This window comes from Ambystoma mexicanum, chromosome 6p, assembly GCF_040938575.1.
Source record: "Ambystoma mexicanum isolate Mex_15411 chromosome 6p, UKY_AmexF1_1, whole genome shotgun sequence".
Taxonomy (NCBI): domain Eukaryota; kingdom Metazoa; phylum Chordata; class Amphibia; order Caudata; family Ambystomatidae; genus Ambystoma; species Ambystoma mexicanum.
Window position 1 is genome coordinate 1,455,625,885 of NC_090935.1, and position 18,741 is coordinate 1,455,644,625.

The window sequence follows — 18,741 nt, forward strand, 5'->3', positions numbered from 1 at the left end:
AAATATGTTACCGATGGTATTTTACCCCACAGAGGTTACACGCTATGAATACAGACTACCCTGATATCTGTTGGCATGGGTGTGGGGCTGAAGGAGACCTGGGACATATGTGGTGGCACTGCCCGATTATTCAATCCTTCTGGCTGGAGATTTGCTCCAAAATTAAGGACATATGTGGATTCCTCCTTCCCATGGACCCGGTAGTGTGGTGCTGGGTGATTCCCCTGAGGACGGTTCATACCCACAATCTGGCCCCAGAGCGCAGCTAATCACTCAACTACTGATGGCGGCCCGCTTGGCACGCACGCGTTTCTGGAAAGAACCTGAGGGTCCTCACATTGCACAATGGTGGGTCAAGGTCTGGGAACTCCTGGGAATGGAGAAACTAACAGCTGCATTAATGAACCGAACAGATAAATTACGACAAATCTGGGGCCCATTTTTAGACTATGTGGAAGAAAAGGAGCACATGTTCTTTCAACCAAGACTGGTCAAATACCTTCTCCAGCCCTGAAGGATTGTAAGTGAAGAGGGGACACTGCCGACCTGATAACAGAAGGGGGGGGGGGAGAACGCCGGGAGGCAAGGTTGATGTCCGGACTGTGGGAGGTACTGGTGAAAATGTTTTTTTTTTTTGTTTTTTCTCTCGTTCTCCTCTTAGTTTTCCTCACATACAATTGCTATAATACATTCCCAAGAGTAATTACGATGTCACAAATGGAGTTATACCTGTTAAAATGAAATGTCAACCATTCTTAGATTAATGGGTCACAGCGAAATTGCTGAGGTTTTAAGTTGGCGCATTTGTTGTAATTGTTGAACTGCATGCAAATAACAGTGCCACTGTTTATGCTGTAAAGACTTTAAGAAGCATTGATGTTTCAACAATAAAAAGATTTAGACAAAAAAAAAAAAGGCCTGTGGAATTGCGCACATGGGAAGTAGGCAACATCAAGGCCCTGATTCACGGAGCGTTTCCCAATGGGGGTTTGCCAGTATAAAACACTTCTGCGAATCAGGCCCCAAGTGTCGTATTGCAGCAACTTTCCCGGAAGAAGCGGTGTGCTCTGGGAGAAGCCATGGTGCAGAAGCACAGAAGGAAAAGGTGGTAGTAAGAAACTGCAGATTAAAGCACATTATCACAATACAACATATTATCGAAGACTGGCAATACATATTTTAACAAACTGAAAAAGAATCGCAAACTTGCAAAACTTGGATCACAGTTTTCAAACAAAACAAAAAAAAGGTCAGGATAACACTAATGTCGAGGGAGCAACAACTGAAGTGGCTCCTTTTGTTGCCGGCACGTTGTATGTGCTATGTGCCCTTCTTGTGTTCCTGCGTCATTGCGTTGCCAACCACTAGAGATCCGCATGAGCTGCCTTTTAACATGACTAAGCAGGTGTGTTTTCTTTGCTGCGGATGTTTGAGCAAACAACGTTAAATGCATTTATGAAATGGTTATCTCCGTGAGGTTGCCAAAGAGATACAACTGATACATTGTGATGAAAAGAGCCGCACACGTGACCATTTATTTTTCTTGCCTTCAGACCATTTGCTACCGATGCAGACACACAAAAGAAACCAGTAATAATTTAACACAAAATAGAAACACACAGCACCTCTGAAATATACAAAATAGGGAAACAGTGGAACAAGAGTTACTGGAGAATGGCTCTTTCAATAGAATAATCTGAGAAGTGAACGACAATTTACAAGTACGTCTAGAAATGTTAGGTGACACAACCAGCCAGGTGCCAACGCTCTCACAGGCTGCACAGGGCTGTATGCATGTGCACAGGAATGGAACGATAAACAATCAAGTTATATCACTGATCCAAGATACATGATCTGTTTTCATAAATTACTCTTTTTGAGGCTTACAGGTCTTCCTTTTCTTCTTTTTTTGCTCAGTGCCTGTGTTTGTACAGAAGGAGAAGATTGTACTACATACAGTAGTGTACCTCTAAAACGTGGGGCCTTTCGGAAGCCTATGACAGGGCGGGCACGCTGTAATAAATCATGTTTTGCCCCACCCCCTGCTTTTGTCCTCCGTCTAGCCATACAGAACCACTGAATGCCCCACCCCCTGCTTTTGTCCTCCGTCTAGCCATACAGAACCACTGAATGCCCCACCCCCTGCTTTTGTCCTCCGTCTAGCCATACAGAACCACTGAATGCCCCACCCCCTGCTTTTGTCCTCCGTCTAGCCATACAGAACCACTGAATGCCCCCACCCCCTGCTTTTGTCCTCCGTCTAGCCATACAGAACCACTGAATGCCCCCACCCCCTGCTTTTGTCCTCCGTCTAGCCATACAGAACCACTGAATGCCCCCACCCCCTGCTTTTGTCCTCCGTCTAGCCATACAGAACCACTGAATGCCCCCACCCCCTGCTTTTGTCCTCCGTCTAGCCATACAGAACCACTGAATGCCCCACCCCCTGTTTTCTTTTGTCCTCCGTCTAGCCATACAGAACCACTGAATGCCCCACCCCCTGCTTTCTTTTGTCCTCCGTCTAGCCATACAGAACCACTGAATGCCCCACCCCCTGCTTTTGTCCTCCGTCTAGCCATACAGAACCACTGAATGCCCCCACCCCCTGCTTTTGTCCTCCGTCTAGCCATACAGAACCACTGAATGCCCCCACCCCCTGCTTTTGTCCTCCGTCTAGCCATACAGAACCACTGAATGCCCCACCCCCTGCTTTTGTCCTCCGTCTAGCCATACAGAACCACTGAATGCCCCCACCCCCTGCTTTTGTCCCCCATGTAGCCATACAGAACCACTGAATACATCTTTTGAAAAATGATATGGCAATGACATGGTTTCCTTATTGTTACACCTATTTGGCTTCTCTCTTATTGATAACAACCAGGATATCGAGGATTACACAATCATGGCAAGTTGATCAGAAGCTGTATTTTTCCTTAGTGTTCCATGCTAATATTTTCCCACCCCCAATACATGCGAATGCTAATGGGTATCCACACACTTTCCTCATGAATGTAAACATTAGAAAGTTGGAAAGAGGAATATGTTGGGAATTCCGCCCTTTCAAGCACGGTGTGGGTGGGTTTTTACTATCCCAAGAAAACCCTTAATTCGGGAGGTAAACATTATACAGCTATCCTTTCTAATATATTACTAAAAAGTAATAGGTGATATCTGTAATGGTGAGCTAATTATTTCCTTTGATATTTTTGACCTCTGCCAAGGCACCTAAATGTTCTGTTCCCCTGCAGAAGTCAATGCATATACATGCCCTCTAGTATCCCCTTTCCCCTTTATAGACATTGTATGAAGTTATTTTGTGTGTCATAAGGGAAATACCACCCACCTGAAACATTGATCTAAAGAAAAAGCTAACCACCATAAAAGTTCATGTTAGGAGAATAATTTTGCCTCAGACAGCCACTGAAGTCAACACAGTTTGTTAAAGGCCCAAAGATTAAGTTAACAGCCCAAATGGAGCAAGGACTTTTAATGCAGTGTCCGGCACTGGTAGACCCTGCTACGAGTCTATTGTCCTGGTGATATGCCCACTTGCCATTACAGTCAAAATGTGAAATTTGAAGGTGGTCCAGGCCCTGCATGCTCAGAGCACAATCGGCTTTAACAAAAAAAGAAGAATCCATGTAAGATGGCCGCTGCGGAAAAGGAAACGGGAGATCCATCTGAACAGACAGAGTTCCCTTTCCATTCCAAGGAAAGGGGCGCAGAGGCCAACAGATAAACTGCTGGGAGGCAAAGGTGAGGCAGCACAGCTGCCCGAGAAAAAAAAGCGAATAAGTGGGCTGGCGACACAGGAGGTTCAGCTACACCAGGAGTCTAGAAACTGAGCAATACTAGGGAATATTGTCTAGGTTCCAGTGCACCTGACTGGGGGAGCCACACCGGACAGGTGCTAATTGTATGCCATAGACCATGTGGCAATTTATATAAGGGGTACAGCAGGTCTAGTCAAAATAAACCCTTTGCGAATCCTGTGTACGAATAAATTCCATCTGAACTCTTGTGACAGAGTTTATGCTTCAAATGTATGCCAGACGGACACCGGAGATGTGCGGGGTGCCCTGCCACCTATGGCTGGCAGGAAGGTGTCTTGACTTTTGCACATTTGAGCATTGATGAAATTAAATGGGCACTGCCATACATTATGAATGAGAGAGCTGCTGACATGTATGCTTGCGTTTGGTGCTATCTACATGTCTACTGAAGCACTGCAAATACTTACACAAGTGGGGTTCTCCAGCATTTTGTCTGGCAATGCTGACAGCATTTATAAAAGGGAGTGATGAAGCCATTTCTGCAGAGGAATGCCGGCCACATGTATGCTAAGGGGGTGAGGGGGTGGCAACTGCCAAAAGGTGAGCCAGAAAGCGCTTCCAAAATGCAAGCCTTTAGCACTGCCATTGTACATCCCTAGGAATTCCACTGCGTCTTGTGCTGTTACCGGTTTCAAATATGAAGTACAGAAAGGCGCGACAAGCCACCCTCCCTAATCACAAAACAGAGATTCAAAGATGTGGGCGCAACAAGCCACCCTCCCTAAACACAAAACAGAGATTCAAAGATGTGGTATGTGCATAATTGACAAACCACGTGGCCGTGGTAAGCCTCTTAGAGCCCCACCCACACTCGTCAGAAAGATGAGCCTCACTACACACACATGGAGAAAGCCTTCAGTCTGCAGAGCCTCACAATGCCTCTAAATAAGCAAAGACCAGCAAAGACTGAGATAGGACCAGAGTTTCAGTGTGTGCGTGATAAATCAACACCTTTCTATCAGAGACAGATGCAGGTTTTTAACCGTTTATTGGACGAAGTAAATATATTATGCCGAGATGGTAGTTCTATTAGTTTTGTAAGTCCCTGTATCATAAAGAGCTGATCAATATTCCTTTGACATCTAGTATATCCATTCAGCAATTGATCACATTGGATACCAATATTTATGATAGGGTGCATGGACAACATTCAAGTCAAAGAGTGCTGGCAATATATCTTCTAAGCAGATCTGCCAATATTACTATTGCTGGCAATATATATTCTAGGAAGTGCTGACAACATGTATGCATATGAATGATGCACATAGTGACACACTTCCCCTTACAGTATCCAGAACAGAAGTGTACTTTACCCTAGGCAAACGCATGCATTCCATAATAGCCTTATAGCCCGTCGTATTGCGCCATGTTGCCGCATAAGGGACTTGAAAGTGGTCACTGGCACCTTTAGCCACTGGTATGGCCCACTGTGGCAGGCTGTTATGTGGCCAAAGTGTGGAAGGGGAAAATGCTCTGAGCCCCGTCATGTTCAGAGTGCAATCCGCTTTAACATTAAAGCAATAATCCAGCCGTAGAGATCATTTGCCCTGCCAGATTTGAAAGCACGGATTCAATCTCTACTATTTCCAGCAACTCAGAATCACATCTTTGTGAAAAATGTATGAACTGGCAGCTTGTCCTGGCCCTTCAATGTCTTGTAAATGACTTTGTTCATGATCAAATGGAGCAGCAGAGTGAGATTTGTTGTGCTCCTAGCTTGCAAAGAAATTGTTGATCCAGCGGGAATGTCAGCTACAAAGATCCCCAAAAGAGTGGCTTGGGAGTGCTTCCTTAGATACATACTTCCTAATCCTTAGGCTCCTGATCACAACGCACGTCCTCAGGTGAGGGTTAAAGAAAGAAAAAAGACCAAAACAGGTGCTGCTGGGAATTACAGGTTTTAAAAAGTTTTATACAAAGATCTTCAAGGGAAGACGACTGATGCAGTGTGCTCCAACAGCTCCCTAACCTGTTTCCAAGTGTAGGAATAAGCAAACTATTTTGTCTGTCTTACGATTTATCTGAGCGCTTGTCTAACCAATTATAAGAGCTCCTTGAAAAGGACAACTTGACCATGTCAGGGCGGAGAAAGACCAACAAGAAACCATCGTTTTGCTCGTCTACCACCTCCAACTATGTGACAAATGCGGTTTTCTGGTTGATCCTTTACCAAAGATTCCCAACACAAAGACTCTCTTCAATGCCCCTATATTTAGGTTAACCACTTTGACCTGGCTCCCCGCATACATTCTCACTTAGGACACACCAGGTGCAAAAGAGCGGAAAGCCTCAAAGTCTGATCCCTCCTATATGCTTTGGCTTAGTAGGGGTAAAGCTTATCTCGGGAGGATAGCTCAGGGGCAATGTGCTTGCCTTGGCAACAAGACGACACAGAGCAACACAGGTTTGATCCGTGTGTCCGCGCTTAGAAACCTCTGGGTATTAAGTGCGTTATAAATAACCTAACATATCATATCACTTGACCCATCCCAAAAGGCAGAGCAGAAACTAGAAGCTTATCCTGAACCCAGATTGACATGGAGCACCAAGCTGGATTACCTACCGTTGTTCCAATGACAGTGAACATCCTTTAGCCGGCTTCCTTGCCAAAGCCCTGTAAATCTGTGGGAATCGATCCCCATCACACCAAAGCTAATATAGGGAGAACTCCACCTACTAAGACAGATATAACAGGATGACTGGGGAGGTGGGGAGGGGTTAGTTTATATCATACCTTTTGGGGCAGATCTTCTAGAATAAAGATTTGGTTAGGTTGGGAAGCAGGATTTCTGTCTCAGGGTTTAGACTCAACAGACCATATGGACGAGGTGTTAACACTAGTTTCATGTGTACATTTTATATATTGTTGGTAGGATGGTTCTGTGCAAGCACGTTTTCCAAGGACCAAGCTTTTAGGTTTTAGGTTCCGATTTCAGACACAGACACATACACACGCACACAGAGACCATTTACTAGTGTATAAGATTTTGCTTTTGGCTAAATCTTTTCTCACGCTCAGTATATTGAAATGTTTTCTGCTGGGTATGTTTTCTTTGGTGAATAATTAAGCATTGCTTTAAAGTGTAGCTTTTATCACACTGGTTACACTTATATGGTCGCTCTCCTGTATGAACTCTCTGATGGCCAATAAAATGTTGCTTCTGAATAAAGCTCTTACCACATTCAGTACAATGATAAGGCCTCTCCCCTGTGTGTATGCTCAGGTGCCTATTAAGATGCCGCTTCTGAATGAAGCTTTTTTTACACTTCGTACAGTGAAAAGGCCTTTTTCTGTAATCGGATCTTTGGTGGTGAATCAGACCATTCTGACTGGAATGGTCCTCGAATTCTGTTCCAATATATTGTCTCCAGTCATATGAAGTTTTTTGTGGGCATGCAACAAACGTAGCATTCCTCAAGATGCTCTCACAATCATCGTACATAAACACAGAATCTGTATTGTGAGCCCCCAAATGAGCATTGGAATGCAACTCATTGTTGAAATCACTTTCCTGTGGATCTTGTTCTGCTTGCAGGGTCTGATTGCTCTCGGCCCGCAGATGGCTCACAGAATTAGTCCTCTTTTCAGAGCTATGAAGCACATTCACTTTAGAGTTTCTTAATGAAATTTTGAATGTTGGTATTTTTTCAGTATTCTTTTCGGTCTCTTCTTTCTTACTTTTTCTTTTCATGCTCCTGTCACCTGTTGGATTAAAATTGGATTCAAATGTGAATCATCCTAATCTCAAAAGGGCAATCACTGACATGTTTAAAAATATCCTTTAGGTTAGGTTCTCAAAACAAGATCATGACTGAATGAGTGCAGTGTTAACTAGTCAAATTCCGAGTGAAGAAAGGCTGTGCTTTGAGTAAAACATGTCTCTGACTATGTGTCATCAATTACCGGTGATGTGTCTGGAATTTCTTAGTCAACATGTCTAGTTAATGCACCCGGGAAATCCCATAAACACAAACACCAACAGGTTGTACAGGGCATACCTAGAAGAAATACCTGTCAAGATGTAGTTACACAATCATGTTTAAAAATTATATAAAATGCTGTTAACAAAGGAGGGTATCATTAAACACTCTTCAGTAAGAAACTATTTGCTTCACTGTAGCTGCATGAAATGGCCGTGAACATTAAGGTAAGTTAAAAATGTCCTGGACTTACACTATCGCAGTCATCTTAGCTACATGTACATATTATGCGCAAAGCTTTGCATGCAGTTAGCTAAACGCATGCATGTTAACATGACTGTTATGAAACACACCCTATTAAAATGCACACTCTATTTGCAGAAGCAAGTGTTTTGATACACAGCAATTTCATCCTGTCACATCCAAAATTACAACTGTACACAAAGAATCGGAATAGCAAAATGTTGAAGCAGAAAGAGCATTAAAAAAATCAGATGTTGGTTTCAACGGTAGCAATTTCAACTGTACCAATTTCAACAGTGCGCTATCCTCCTCTGACAGGGGCAACGTGCTGGTCTTGGAAGCAAGACCACGCAGAGCAACAGAGGTTTGAATCCTGGATCTGTGCTTAGAAACCAAACTCAGGCATTAAGCACGTTATAAAAAAACAATAAAATAAAATAGCATGTTAGTATTTATATTCGGTGCATTTCAAAGCTGCACCTAAAAAAACAAAACAGATCTATATACCCAGTGTTATATTCAAGTTAGCACTCAATAAATACATCCCAAATTATGAGGTAAGATACCCCAAATAAAGGTATTTCTTTGTACTCTCTCCCTATTACAAAAATGCACTCTTTCACTGTTGCTGCAACTTGTAATTACAAGCAATAGAATCGCTGTATTGATCCCCATTTTTCGAGTCCATGTGACTTGGGGATTTTGAAGAAATGATCACGGATGGTAAATCCCCCCCGCCCCCTTGTAATTCTTTCATTTCTTGAAGGTAAAGCGGAGGAGGTACATCCAGCTATATATGGTAGAGGTAACTCCTCCACTTTACTTCCAATCTTGTGCGGTAAAAGTGGATGTAAATCCGTTAACGGCAAAATAAAAGTGGTGGGAACAGATTCACAGCTACGTTTGTAAAGCAAGTCCAGACAGGTAATGTCACCCACTGTTACCAAACAGTCAACTGACCAATTTTCAGCCTGGTGGCTTATCAAAAGAGTTAAATTGCCTCTACTTAAAAGAACATGGCCATAGGCAGCAGGTAAAAGACACAAAGCAACGGGCGGATTCTCGCAACATTGGAGGATGGAGGATTAGGAGCCAAAGTGAAATGACAAAGGAGGCCCCAGGGTGAGAACTGGACGGGAGACTTGCACGGTGATGAAATGCAAGATCACGGAGCCCATGCCATTGAGGAGCAACCAGCTGAAAATATAAACCCCAAGGAAACGCTGTACGGCATCAGCCACCGCCTGCGCCTGCTCCAAAAGCACCCACCTGGCAAAAGATCAGCAGAGTGTGTTGCCAGAGTACATTTTACAACAGCATGTCCCAAGGAACGACCTGGCAAACCTAGAAACCTACACTAACGATCATGGTGTGTTTTCTATCATAAGGATGAATTGGGGAGCATTCTCACAAATGGGAGAAGGTGGTTGAAGCGAGCAGGTAGTGTGATTCAATTGGCCATGAGCAGATATCCAGAACCACCTTGCACTGGCTAGCATAGCCAAGAAAGACACTGATACCTATGCTAAGCTCCACTTTATTCAGGTCCTTACAAGATAGAAACTGGGGATCCACGTCTTGCAAGCCACCATGTTTTAAAATCGGGTTTGGTTATACATATTCAAAACCTTAAAATGTTCAGTTTTCCCTTTTCAGGAAAAAAAGGGAGAAGAAAATCCGGCCAGTCGCCAGTTGACTGTCGCATTCCAACTCTTGCAACCTACATTAATCTCTATTGCCTTTCTGGTTTTTGTAGGAGGGCATCATTAATGAAATTAAATGCATTCTCAGTATCACGTTTTTTAATCCAAAATTGGCAAACAGAATTCATTTGAATCACAATCGCCCACTTCTGCACCACCCCAATAGGCCTTACAGGAGAGGAATGGAGTGGCCATAATGGCAAAGTAAACAGCAAAATTGGATTGACGCACACAATTTAAGGTATGAAATAACAATTACATAAATAACACCAAGAAGAGAAGAATAAACAGAGAAAAGATGGAAGCTGAAGATAGCCAAGATGACAAGTCAAGCGAGAGATTGAAGAGGGCAAGAAAACTAATGCGTAAAGCACAACTCTAATGCATGAGGGTAGAGACTGGGAGATGACTAGGAGAGATATGAGAGACTGGAGGGAGAGAGATACGGGTGGACAAAGCTTTAAAGATAAAGAACGAGAGATAAGAGGTAAATAGGAGGAATCTCAAAACACAACAATGGATTTTAGAAGTTTACCTGTGAGCAGAATACTGAAATAGCAGATGATTCTCTAGATCGCCTATTCTTAAGGAAAGCGGACCCGAAATTAAAAAGCTCAAGTCATCAAGTATCCACGGCTTCTTTCACTTGTGTACATATTCAGAAGGTAAAACAGGATACAGGGCCGGACACATCTTCACAATTTCACATAAATGAAAAATATGGTCGCACTTCTTCAAACAGGGTGCAAAATGTGCACTCGACACTAGCCATTAGCTGGTGATTGTTGACTCCTGGTCAGTAAGAAACAGCGTGCTATGGGAATGTATAGACTTTAGGTGCAAAGTGATGTATTTTTTGTGCTGGCTAGTAGCTTGCAACTTGGATTTTGGCCCCTGCTCATATTGAACTTTCCAATCACACTTATGACCCCTACAGATATTTCCCACCCACACCTTACTCATAAATCAATCTACCAACCACTGGAAAAGAAACAGCTTTCAGTAAACAAGTTATAAATGACAGAGAACAACATCCTCTACAGAAAAAGGTGTGTTCTTTAAGCTACTCAAATATAGACTGAAGCCCAATAACAATCAGCACCATCAATCCCTTGCTGAAGTCCTCTCTCGGAATACTAACAGTTATGAAACCAGCAACCTCACATATACACATGGAGCAGGCCAATACTCTAATCTGTCAAGTGTAGCATGGCCATGCGCAAGAAGGCCACCCAGTACTGTTGTTTTCCATTTGGATACTGGGACTTGTAGATTCTCTAAATTTCAAATGGGAAAGAAAAAACTACAAGTTCCAGAATTCCATTCAACACCTGGACTGAATGGCCTTCTCATGCATGGCCATGGGAAACTTGAGGGCTATGACTAGCTAATCGCCACAGGTTTCTTCACACCCAATGGACAAAAGACCATCTCGCCACCGTCTCGCACAGAAATCATTAACCACATCAGAAGAGATCAAATTCTGTAAAATACCTGTAAAAACCAATAGATTCGTGAAGCACTTCTGGCAACACCTTTGCAGCTCTCGCCACTCAACAATTAAAACAACATGAAATCATTGTGCTATGATTGCATCAAATTAAAATCTATTAAAAAGACATTGCCTCCACTTTTCATTTAATCAAATGTCAAATGAAAAGCAAGCAGAATCAATGGTGAATAGAAGCCATTGGCCAAATGAAAAGGCGACCTCTTGGATCAGTTTCTTTCAGTCTGCATTAACTGCAAGAAGAAAGTATTGAGATAAAATGGACTACATTTATAAATGCTGAATTCAACTAAGCAACTGAAAAAAGGTAAATCACTTTCAAGCAGCACCCATACACTTGCCTGCCCCCCCCCATTTCCAGACAAATGCACCAAAGTGATGCATTCTCTAGTGAAATCAATTAAATCTTTTATTTTAACCCTTCACACCTCGACTCACCTTCTAAATTAAACGATAAAATCCCTAAACAGGGCCTATTTCAGGTGATGAATTTAATGCAGCCATACGGGACTCAGATTCACCAAGCCACCCTGCCATCAACCGCAGTGAACACTAGATCATTACTGCCCTGGTAGACATAGGGTAGAGACTAGAGGCTTCAGGTGTTTTACCCAACACCTTAATTCTCGTTCCCAACAGGAGCCTTTTTTTAGGCAATTAAAAATATATCTAAACTCCAAAAAGATAACTTTTTAATTCATACTTCTTTGAACCTAGTAATTCGATTGAAGAGGAGTAAATATTGGGTCATTTTAGCTTAGGACCCCTTTCACTGATTGTGAGCTACTCCAGGTATTCCTCCAACACCTCCTTGAACTAATTTTATGGCTGTTGTCATGGATGGCTTCAGTCGCTCCCAGACCGTCAAGGACAGTTCAAGGTCAAAATCACTGGTTTGTTCCTCTTATCAGGGTGCAAGCCATATATTCTAATGGGCTTCCCTCTCTCATCCTCCAGTGGGCACCCTAAATCAGACATCCTTAACCATCAAGTTTCTCAGCTAGCGATTGATAACAAGTACTACCCAATGCTAACTCTTGTTGAGGGCCAAAAGGCAATCAGCCTTATCTATTTGACTCCCTCTGGGGTTTGTGCTGAATCCGATGGAGTCATCACTGTTTTCCCGGTGGTGACCTCCTCCTATGTGGCCAGGGGACGCAGCCACTACTGGAGCCTGACCCTGGGGGCGGCTATATGAGGGAGGATCACATGGGGGGAGACGACCTCTGATGAGATGTCATGGCTTCACCGGATGAGACATGGTATCCCCTATTTCTCCTTGGGGATAAACCTCCCATGCCTGATACCCGCATATTGGCATACATTTCCTCGTCCTCCTATGAAGGGTATTGAAAACCTTTTCCCAAGATCCATATGCCAGCCTTCCAACTCTGATCTGCCTTCTGAAACTTATGAAAACGCCTTCTCCAGTTCCACCTACCAATCATCCACGACAGACTTGCCCTTGAAAACCAGTAAGAATGTTTACCCAAGTTTATTGTGCAAATTGTCAAGAATATGATATGATATGGCATGGCATTTATAACACGCTTATACACAAGTGTTTCAAGGCGTGACGAGGCAGGGGAGGGAAAACAGTGGAAAGAGAGACAACCGATCCTACTAGGCCAGGTGTCATTCAGATCGCGCAAGTGCAAGGGTAGGGAGAAAGGGAAAAGTGCCTGGGGGAAGGGAGAGGGGGAAGTGCAGCACATGGGATAGTAGAATAAATACGATGGGTAAAAGCGGCCTGATGGTGGCAAGTAAAAGAAAGTATGGACACAGTCTGCACACTTGGTGCTATCAGGAGAATTCTGTGTGATTAATAGATATTTAGTGAGGTACAGAGGAGAAAAACACTACCTTGACACTCGGTAGTGGTACTCAGAACAGGAAAAAAGTGTCCACGGATTGTGGAACACTTGCGTCCCCTGCACACTCGGGTCTATGCCAAAGGCAATCAGTAAGTTATGACATGTAGTTGTATCCAATTCATGGTAATGAACTTCAGTGTTCTATTTGTATATTGTAATTATTACTACCAATGAGGTAAAAGGAAATTTTTGAAACCTGGGGCTGTATCCCCCCCCCCAACACATCACCACCCATGAAGAACGGGGTCCAAGACTGATATGTTGGATGAGGTACATCAACAACGTCTTTGTGATCTGGAGAGGTGACAAGACATTACTAGAAAGATTTCTGGTGTATATCAATTCAGTCAACAACAGGATAAAATTCACAATGGAAATAGGCACACCAAAGATTCATTATCTAGATGTGGAACTTGAACTGATTGATGGGAAAATCAGCACAAATCTATTTACTAAACTTACCGATGTTAACAACAGTCTACACTATAGAAGTTCACATCCGAAACATCTAAAAAATAATCTCCCCTACAGTCAATTTCTCCAGGCGAAAAGAATAACATCATTGGATACCACATTGACAATTGAAATGGGAAAAATGGAGGCCAAATATTCTGAGAGAGGATATCCAGAGAATGTGATATCGGCAGCCAAAGCAAGAACCTCCCTCATATCGAAGGAAGATCTACTGAAGAAAGTTCCAGAGAAAAAAGACATCCCATTTCTATATTCCCTAAAATACTCCAGTCAAAGTCATCAAATAACTCGGCTAATTAGAACAAATTGGAGGATAATACAACTGGATCCACAATTGAAAGACCTCTTTCCAGAACCACCCCCAATTGCCTACAAAAGAGGGAAGAACTTTAGAGATGTATTGGTAAAAGCAGAACGCACTCAGGATCAACGACAGAGGGTGTTACAGACCAAGAAATTGGGAACATTTGCATGCCTACACTGCAATAACTGCAACATCATAAAGGGTGACTATGTGAGACATCCCCGAACAGGTGCCAAAATTAAACTTCGACAATATGCAACTTGCGACACCAAATCAGTAATCTATGCCTTGAGCTGCCCATGTGGCATCTATTATGTAGGCCAGACTAAACGGAAGATGAAAGAGAGATGCAATGAACATAAAAGCAACATCCGGACCAGGATCGAAAGATCGCCAGTAGCGCGACACTTTTTTGAAAAAAAACACACTGTAGCCCAGCTCAGATACCAAATCCTGGAGGTGGTACAAAGAGCCCCAAGAGGGGGAAACAACGGGAAAGAGATGGACCAACGGGAGCTGTATTGGATAGATAAATTGGACAGCATGTGCCCATATGGAATGAACAAAGACTTCCACCTAGGAGCGTTCATATGAAATAAATTGCGTATACTACTCACATCCTGATGTATGTTCAGTGTTAGCATATAGAGCAAACTACCTCTCACCTCTAAAATGACTCGATGAATAGTGACCATGAACACCATAACATCAGGTATCATAAATCAATCTGGCACACATTGACACTGGACTAATATCCAGATGAACACCAAGATAATGGATCAAAAATAAATGATTGCCACAGTTATGTTTAATTAGAATGGTAGATTTCTTTGTACAAACTGTAACATTGGAGGTACAAATCCAAAGAAGTTGCTGTTGATGTCTTTTTTAAAAAAATATACTCAGTATGTTCTCATCACCAGATTCAGCATGTCCTCTGCAATAAGGTGGTAATACTGTGAACAAGATGTTACGTGCAATTAAATAATATCCCACTTGTCAAATAGCCAGGATAGTATGGTCAAACTTGAATGTTACACATTTCAGAGTAATTTTTCTTTTTCTTTTTCGAGTAAGGTGGAATGAAAATAGTGTTTACCACTGGGGTGGAACATGTACATCCCAACATATTTAGACTGTGAGCAGAAGTGCCCCTAGGAGTAACCCCTTTATTTGTAACACGTGCTCTTTCTGACTTCCTATATACATTTGTAAACATTTCACACATAAGAGGATAGGCTTACCCAAGGGCAAGTTACACCATTCGTCATACCCCCTTAATATTTCACATCTCGCATTCACCACTTACGGGGAATGGAGATGATGACGAGATTTTGTGGGAGCATCGTGGAATGACGTCAGATGTTTACATCTGATGTCATCACGTCGACGTTTTCCTGCGTCCCGCGATGTTTAAACTAACGGGCTTCCCGCGGTTGTGTACACTCGCGGTTGCCTCCCTGGAGACCAGTCAAACGCTAGAGAGGTAAGATTTTACCTAGGACAGCCTCCGGCCCCTCTCTAATTATATTAATTATTTTGACCAAACAATGAGACCAGGACGCCTTATTAAATACCCCCTCTCTACTCCCTGCTGAAGATTTCCACTTGAAACCACAAGCTCCTCACAGATCCTGAATTGTGGACTTATACCACTTACCGAATCCTCACACCTCTCCTTTATGAAGGGGTGAGTCCACGTTATTTTCTACACAGTAATTCTTGTGCTCATCTTTAGAGATGTTATATTATTATTTTCATCCATACTGTTAATTTGACCGCCAATGACAGCTCAACCTTAGTATAATGCAAGATAGGTGTTTGCTTTAGATCTTTAGCAGACTTTGAACTCTTCTCTTTAGAGCTTTTAAAGTTTGAACTTTTATGACAGCTTTTTCAGCTTTCATATAAACCATGATATGTACTACCTACAGATCCTTACTAGATTCTAAATTCCTCTCTGTAGGGTCACCAACTCCAGCGACCCCACTAATCTCCCTGGAACAGTCTACCACACCTTTCAGTGACACCACCACCAAACTGAATCTTAACATAAATCCAATGGGGCACTGATGAGAGGTAGGGATATCTTTAGTTACAATAAAAACCGTATATCTCTATGATGATTTTTGTACTAAAACCATCCCTATTTTTTGTAATTTTCTCTTTAGTCGGAAGCAGACAGCTCACAAGAATTCTCTGATCTGGAACTTGTACAATTGATAGAAATTGAAAACTTTGCTCCTGAAGAAGGGAATCTACTTCCCGAAACGCGTTGAGCCAGTTGAACAGTAGTTAGGCCTCTACTGTACCTAATATGTATGTTTTATTTGTTGGAAGAAATGTCACTATATGAAGAACAACAGTGCATAATATTGTTGAATATAGAATGGCATGTAGCAATAAAATGGATTCTGTTTGTTGAAATTGATAATTACGTGAGAATTATTGTTACTTGCATAGACCGAGATAGGATTCAAGGAAATATTATCTAATTACCGACTACAAAAAACCTCTCCCCTTTTTTTGGGGGGATACAGCCCCAGGTTTAAAAGATTTCCTTTTATCTCATTATTAGTAATAACTACAATATACAAATAGAACACTGAAGCTCATTACCATGAATTGGATACAACTACATGTCATAACTTACTGATTGCCTTTGGCATAGACCCGAGTGTGCAGGGGACACAAGTGTTCCACAGTCCGTGGACACTTTTTTCCTGATGGTGGCAAGTGCAAGGTAGAGCAGGCAAAGTGCTGGTGGGGGGACTGTAGGGATATAGAAGGTCAGTCCGTAAGTGCGGGGGTTTCCCGGGAGGCAGGGCAGGGCAGGAGTGCAGGAGATGGGACCGGGCCCCAAGGTCAGAAAGGATGCACAGGTAACCAGTGCAGATTCGGCCGGGGATATCAGCAGGGGAGAGAGGCAGAGAAAGCAGAAGCAAAGAGGAAGGCTTTGAGGTGTTTCCGGAACCAGAGATGGTTCTCCTCACGTTTCAGGGAAGCAGGAAGGCTGTTCCAGAGAGAGGCTCCTGCCGAAGAGAGAGAGTGACCACCAACTTCTTGCTTGGAGAAGCGGCTGACCCTGAGGGAGTTGGAGGCAGATGAGCGAAGAGCCCGAGAAGGAAGGTATTTAGGAAGAGAGAGTTGACGGTAATGCGGCCCCAGGCCCCAGAAGGCTTTGTGGATAATGCAGAGGGTTTTGAACTTAATCCTTGAAGCCACTGGGAGCCAGTGCAGAGATTTCAGTCCTGGATAGATACGATCCCTGGGCTTGAGACCAAAGACGTCGTGTTTTGGATAAGTTGCAGAGGGCGGAGAGTTGAGGCAGGTAGGTTTAGATAAAGGCTTTTGCAATAGTCCAGCCTAGAGAGAACCAGGGCTCTGGAGACGGTGAGCTTCTGGGGGAAGGAGAGGAGAGGAAGAATACCTCTGAGGGGGTGCAGCTGGTAGTGTGACTTCTTAGAGACGTCGGAGATGAGGAGGAGGAGGAGAGTGTGGAGTCGAAGATGACTCCAAGGTTTTCAGCCTTACAGGTGGGAGCAAGTAGAGGGCCAAGAGAGGCCAGCCAGAGAGCTGCAGGGAAGGAGGGAGAGGGTGTGCCGATGAGTAGAATCTCAGTCTTACTGGCATTAAGGCAGAGGTCATTGGCGGCACACCACTCCTGGATGGCAGACAGACAGTCAGAGATGAGGGAAGGAGAGGAAGAGGCCGAGGGTAGCCTGAAAATGAGGTGGGTATCATCCGCATAGCACTGAAAATTGGGGCAGAGAGCAGCGATGCAGTGAGCAAGGAGGGCCAGGTATTGGTTGAACAGCCAAGGAGACAGGTTAGATCCCTAGGGGACACCACAGGTAGAGAAAAATATATCGGAGAGGAAGGAACCAAGTTGGACCTGGGAGGGTCGGTCAGAGAGGAAAGAGGTCAGCCACGCCAGAGCCTGTCCTGTGATACCCAGGTTATCACTGAGATGTTTGAGCAGGATGGCATGGTTTACAGTGTCAAAGGAAGAAGAGAGATCAAGCAAGATGAGGACACACGGGGTGTTGGAATCAAGGTTGGAGAGCAAGTCTTCACGGATGTTCAGGAGAACAGCCCTGTAGCCAGACTGATGGTCATGAAGACAACTAACGGATTCGGTGTGGAGATTAAGATGGATGATGGCCAGTTCCTCCAGGAGTTTGCCCAGCAAGGGAGTGATGGCGATTGGGCGATAGTTAGCCAGCCAGGAGGGGTCGGCAGAGGGTTTCTTAAGAAGAGGGTGCACAAGGGAGTGCTTCAGGGGGGATGGGAAGACTCCAGTGGCAAAGGATTGATTGCAGAAATCAGCCAGGGCAGGAGCCAGGGAGTCAATGTGGTCCTTGATAGTTTTGTAGGAACAGGGGTGAACCTGTTTTGACTTGTCAAGAAACCTCGTCTGCAGAGAAAAGGGGAAAGGCAGAGAGGGGGGGGGTGCCAGCAGAAGGGCCAGAGGAGGAGCATGCGATAAAAGGAGGGAGGCGAGAAGAGGAGAGCGAGGACAGGATGTCCTGAATCTTAGAAATGAAGTGAGAAGCCAGTGCGGTGCAGAAGGCCTGGGAGGGGACAAGAGAGGTAGAGACAGCAGCAGGATTGGCCAGTTCCTTGCAGATTTTAAAGAGCTAGCCAAGTTGTTAGATGCCGCAGAGATCCGGGCTTGGATATGGGCTCTCTTTTTGGTGAGAACGGAGAGCCGGTATTGCCGTTGCAGCAGGCCAGTTTGTGAGAGGATGAACATGAAGCACTTGCGTTTTAGGGTGACGAGATCGGAATCAAACCAGGAGTTACACTTGGCTTTGGGCTTCAGGCGAATTCTCATGACAGGGGCAAGGATATCAAGAGTATCAGATATAGCAGAGTG

The 18,741-nt window shown here is 43.8% G+C and overlaps 1 protein-coding gene across 2 annotated transcripts in view; it reads right to left on the reverse strand.

Annotated features, from left to right (window-relative positions):
- Positions 1–1,503: 1,503 nt before the first annotated feature.
- The window catches only part of LOC138510524 (zinc finger protein 765-like), a 294,020-nt gene continuing 276,782 nt past the window's right edge, over positions 1,504–18,741 (reverse strand). For both annotated transcript variants that reach the window (XM_069626240.1, XM_069626239.1), the window contains one exon: positions 1,504–7,536. In XM_069626240.1, the coding sequence (XP_069482341.1) occupies positions 6,806–7,536 (731 nt within the window). In that variant the 3' untranslated portion in view covers positions 1,504–6,805. The remainder of the gene's footprint in view (positions 7,537–18,741) is intronic.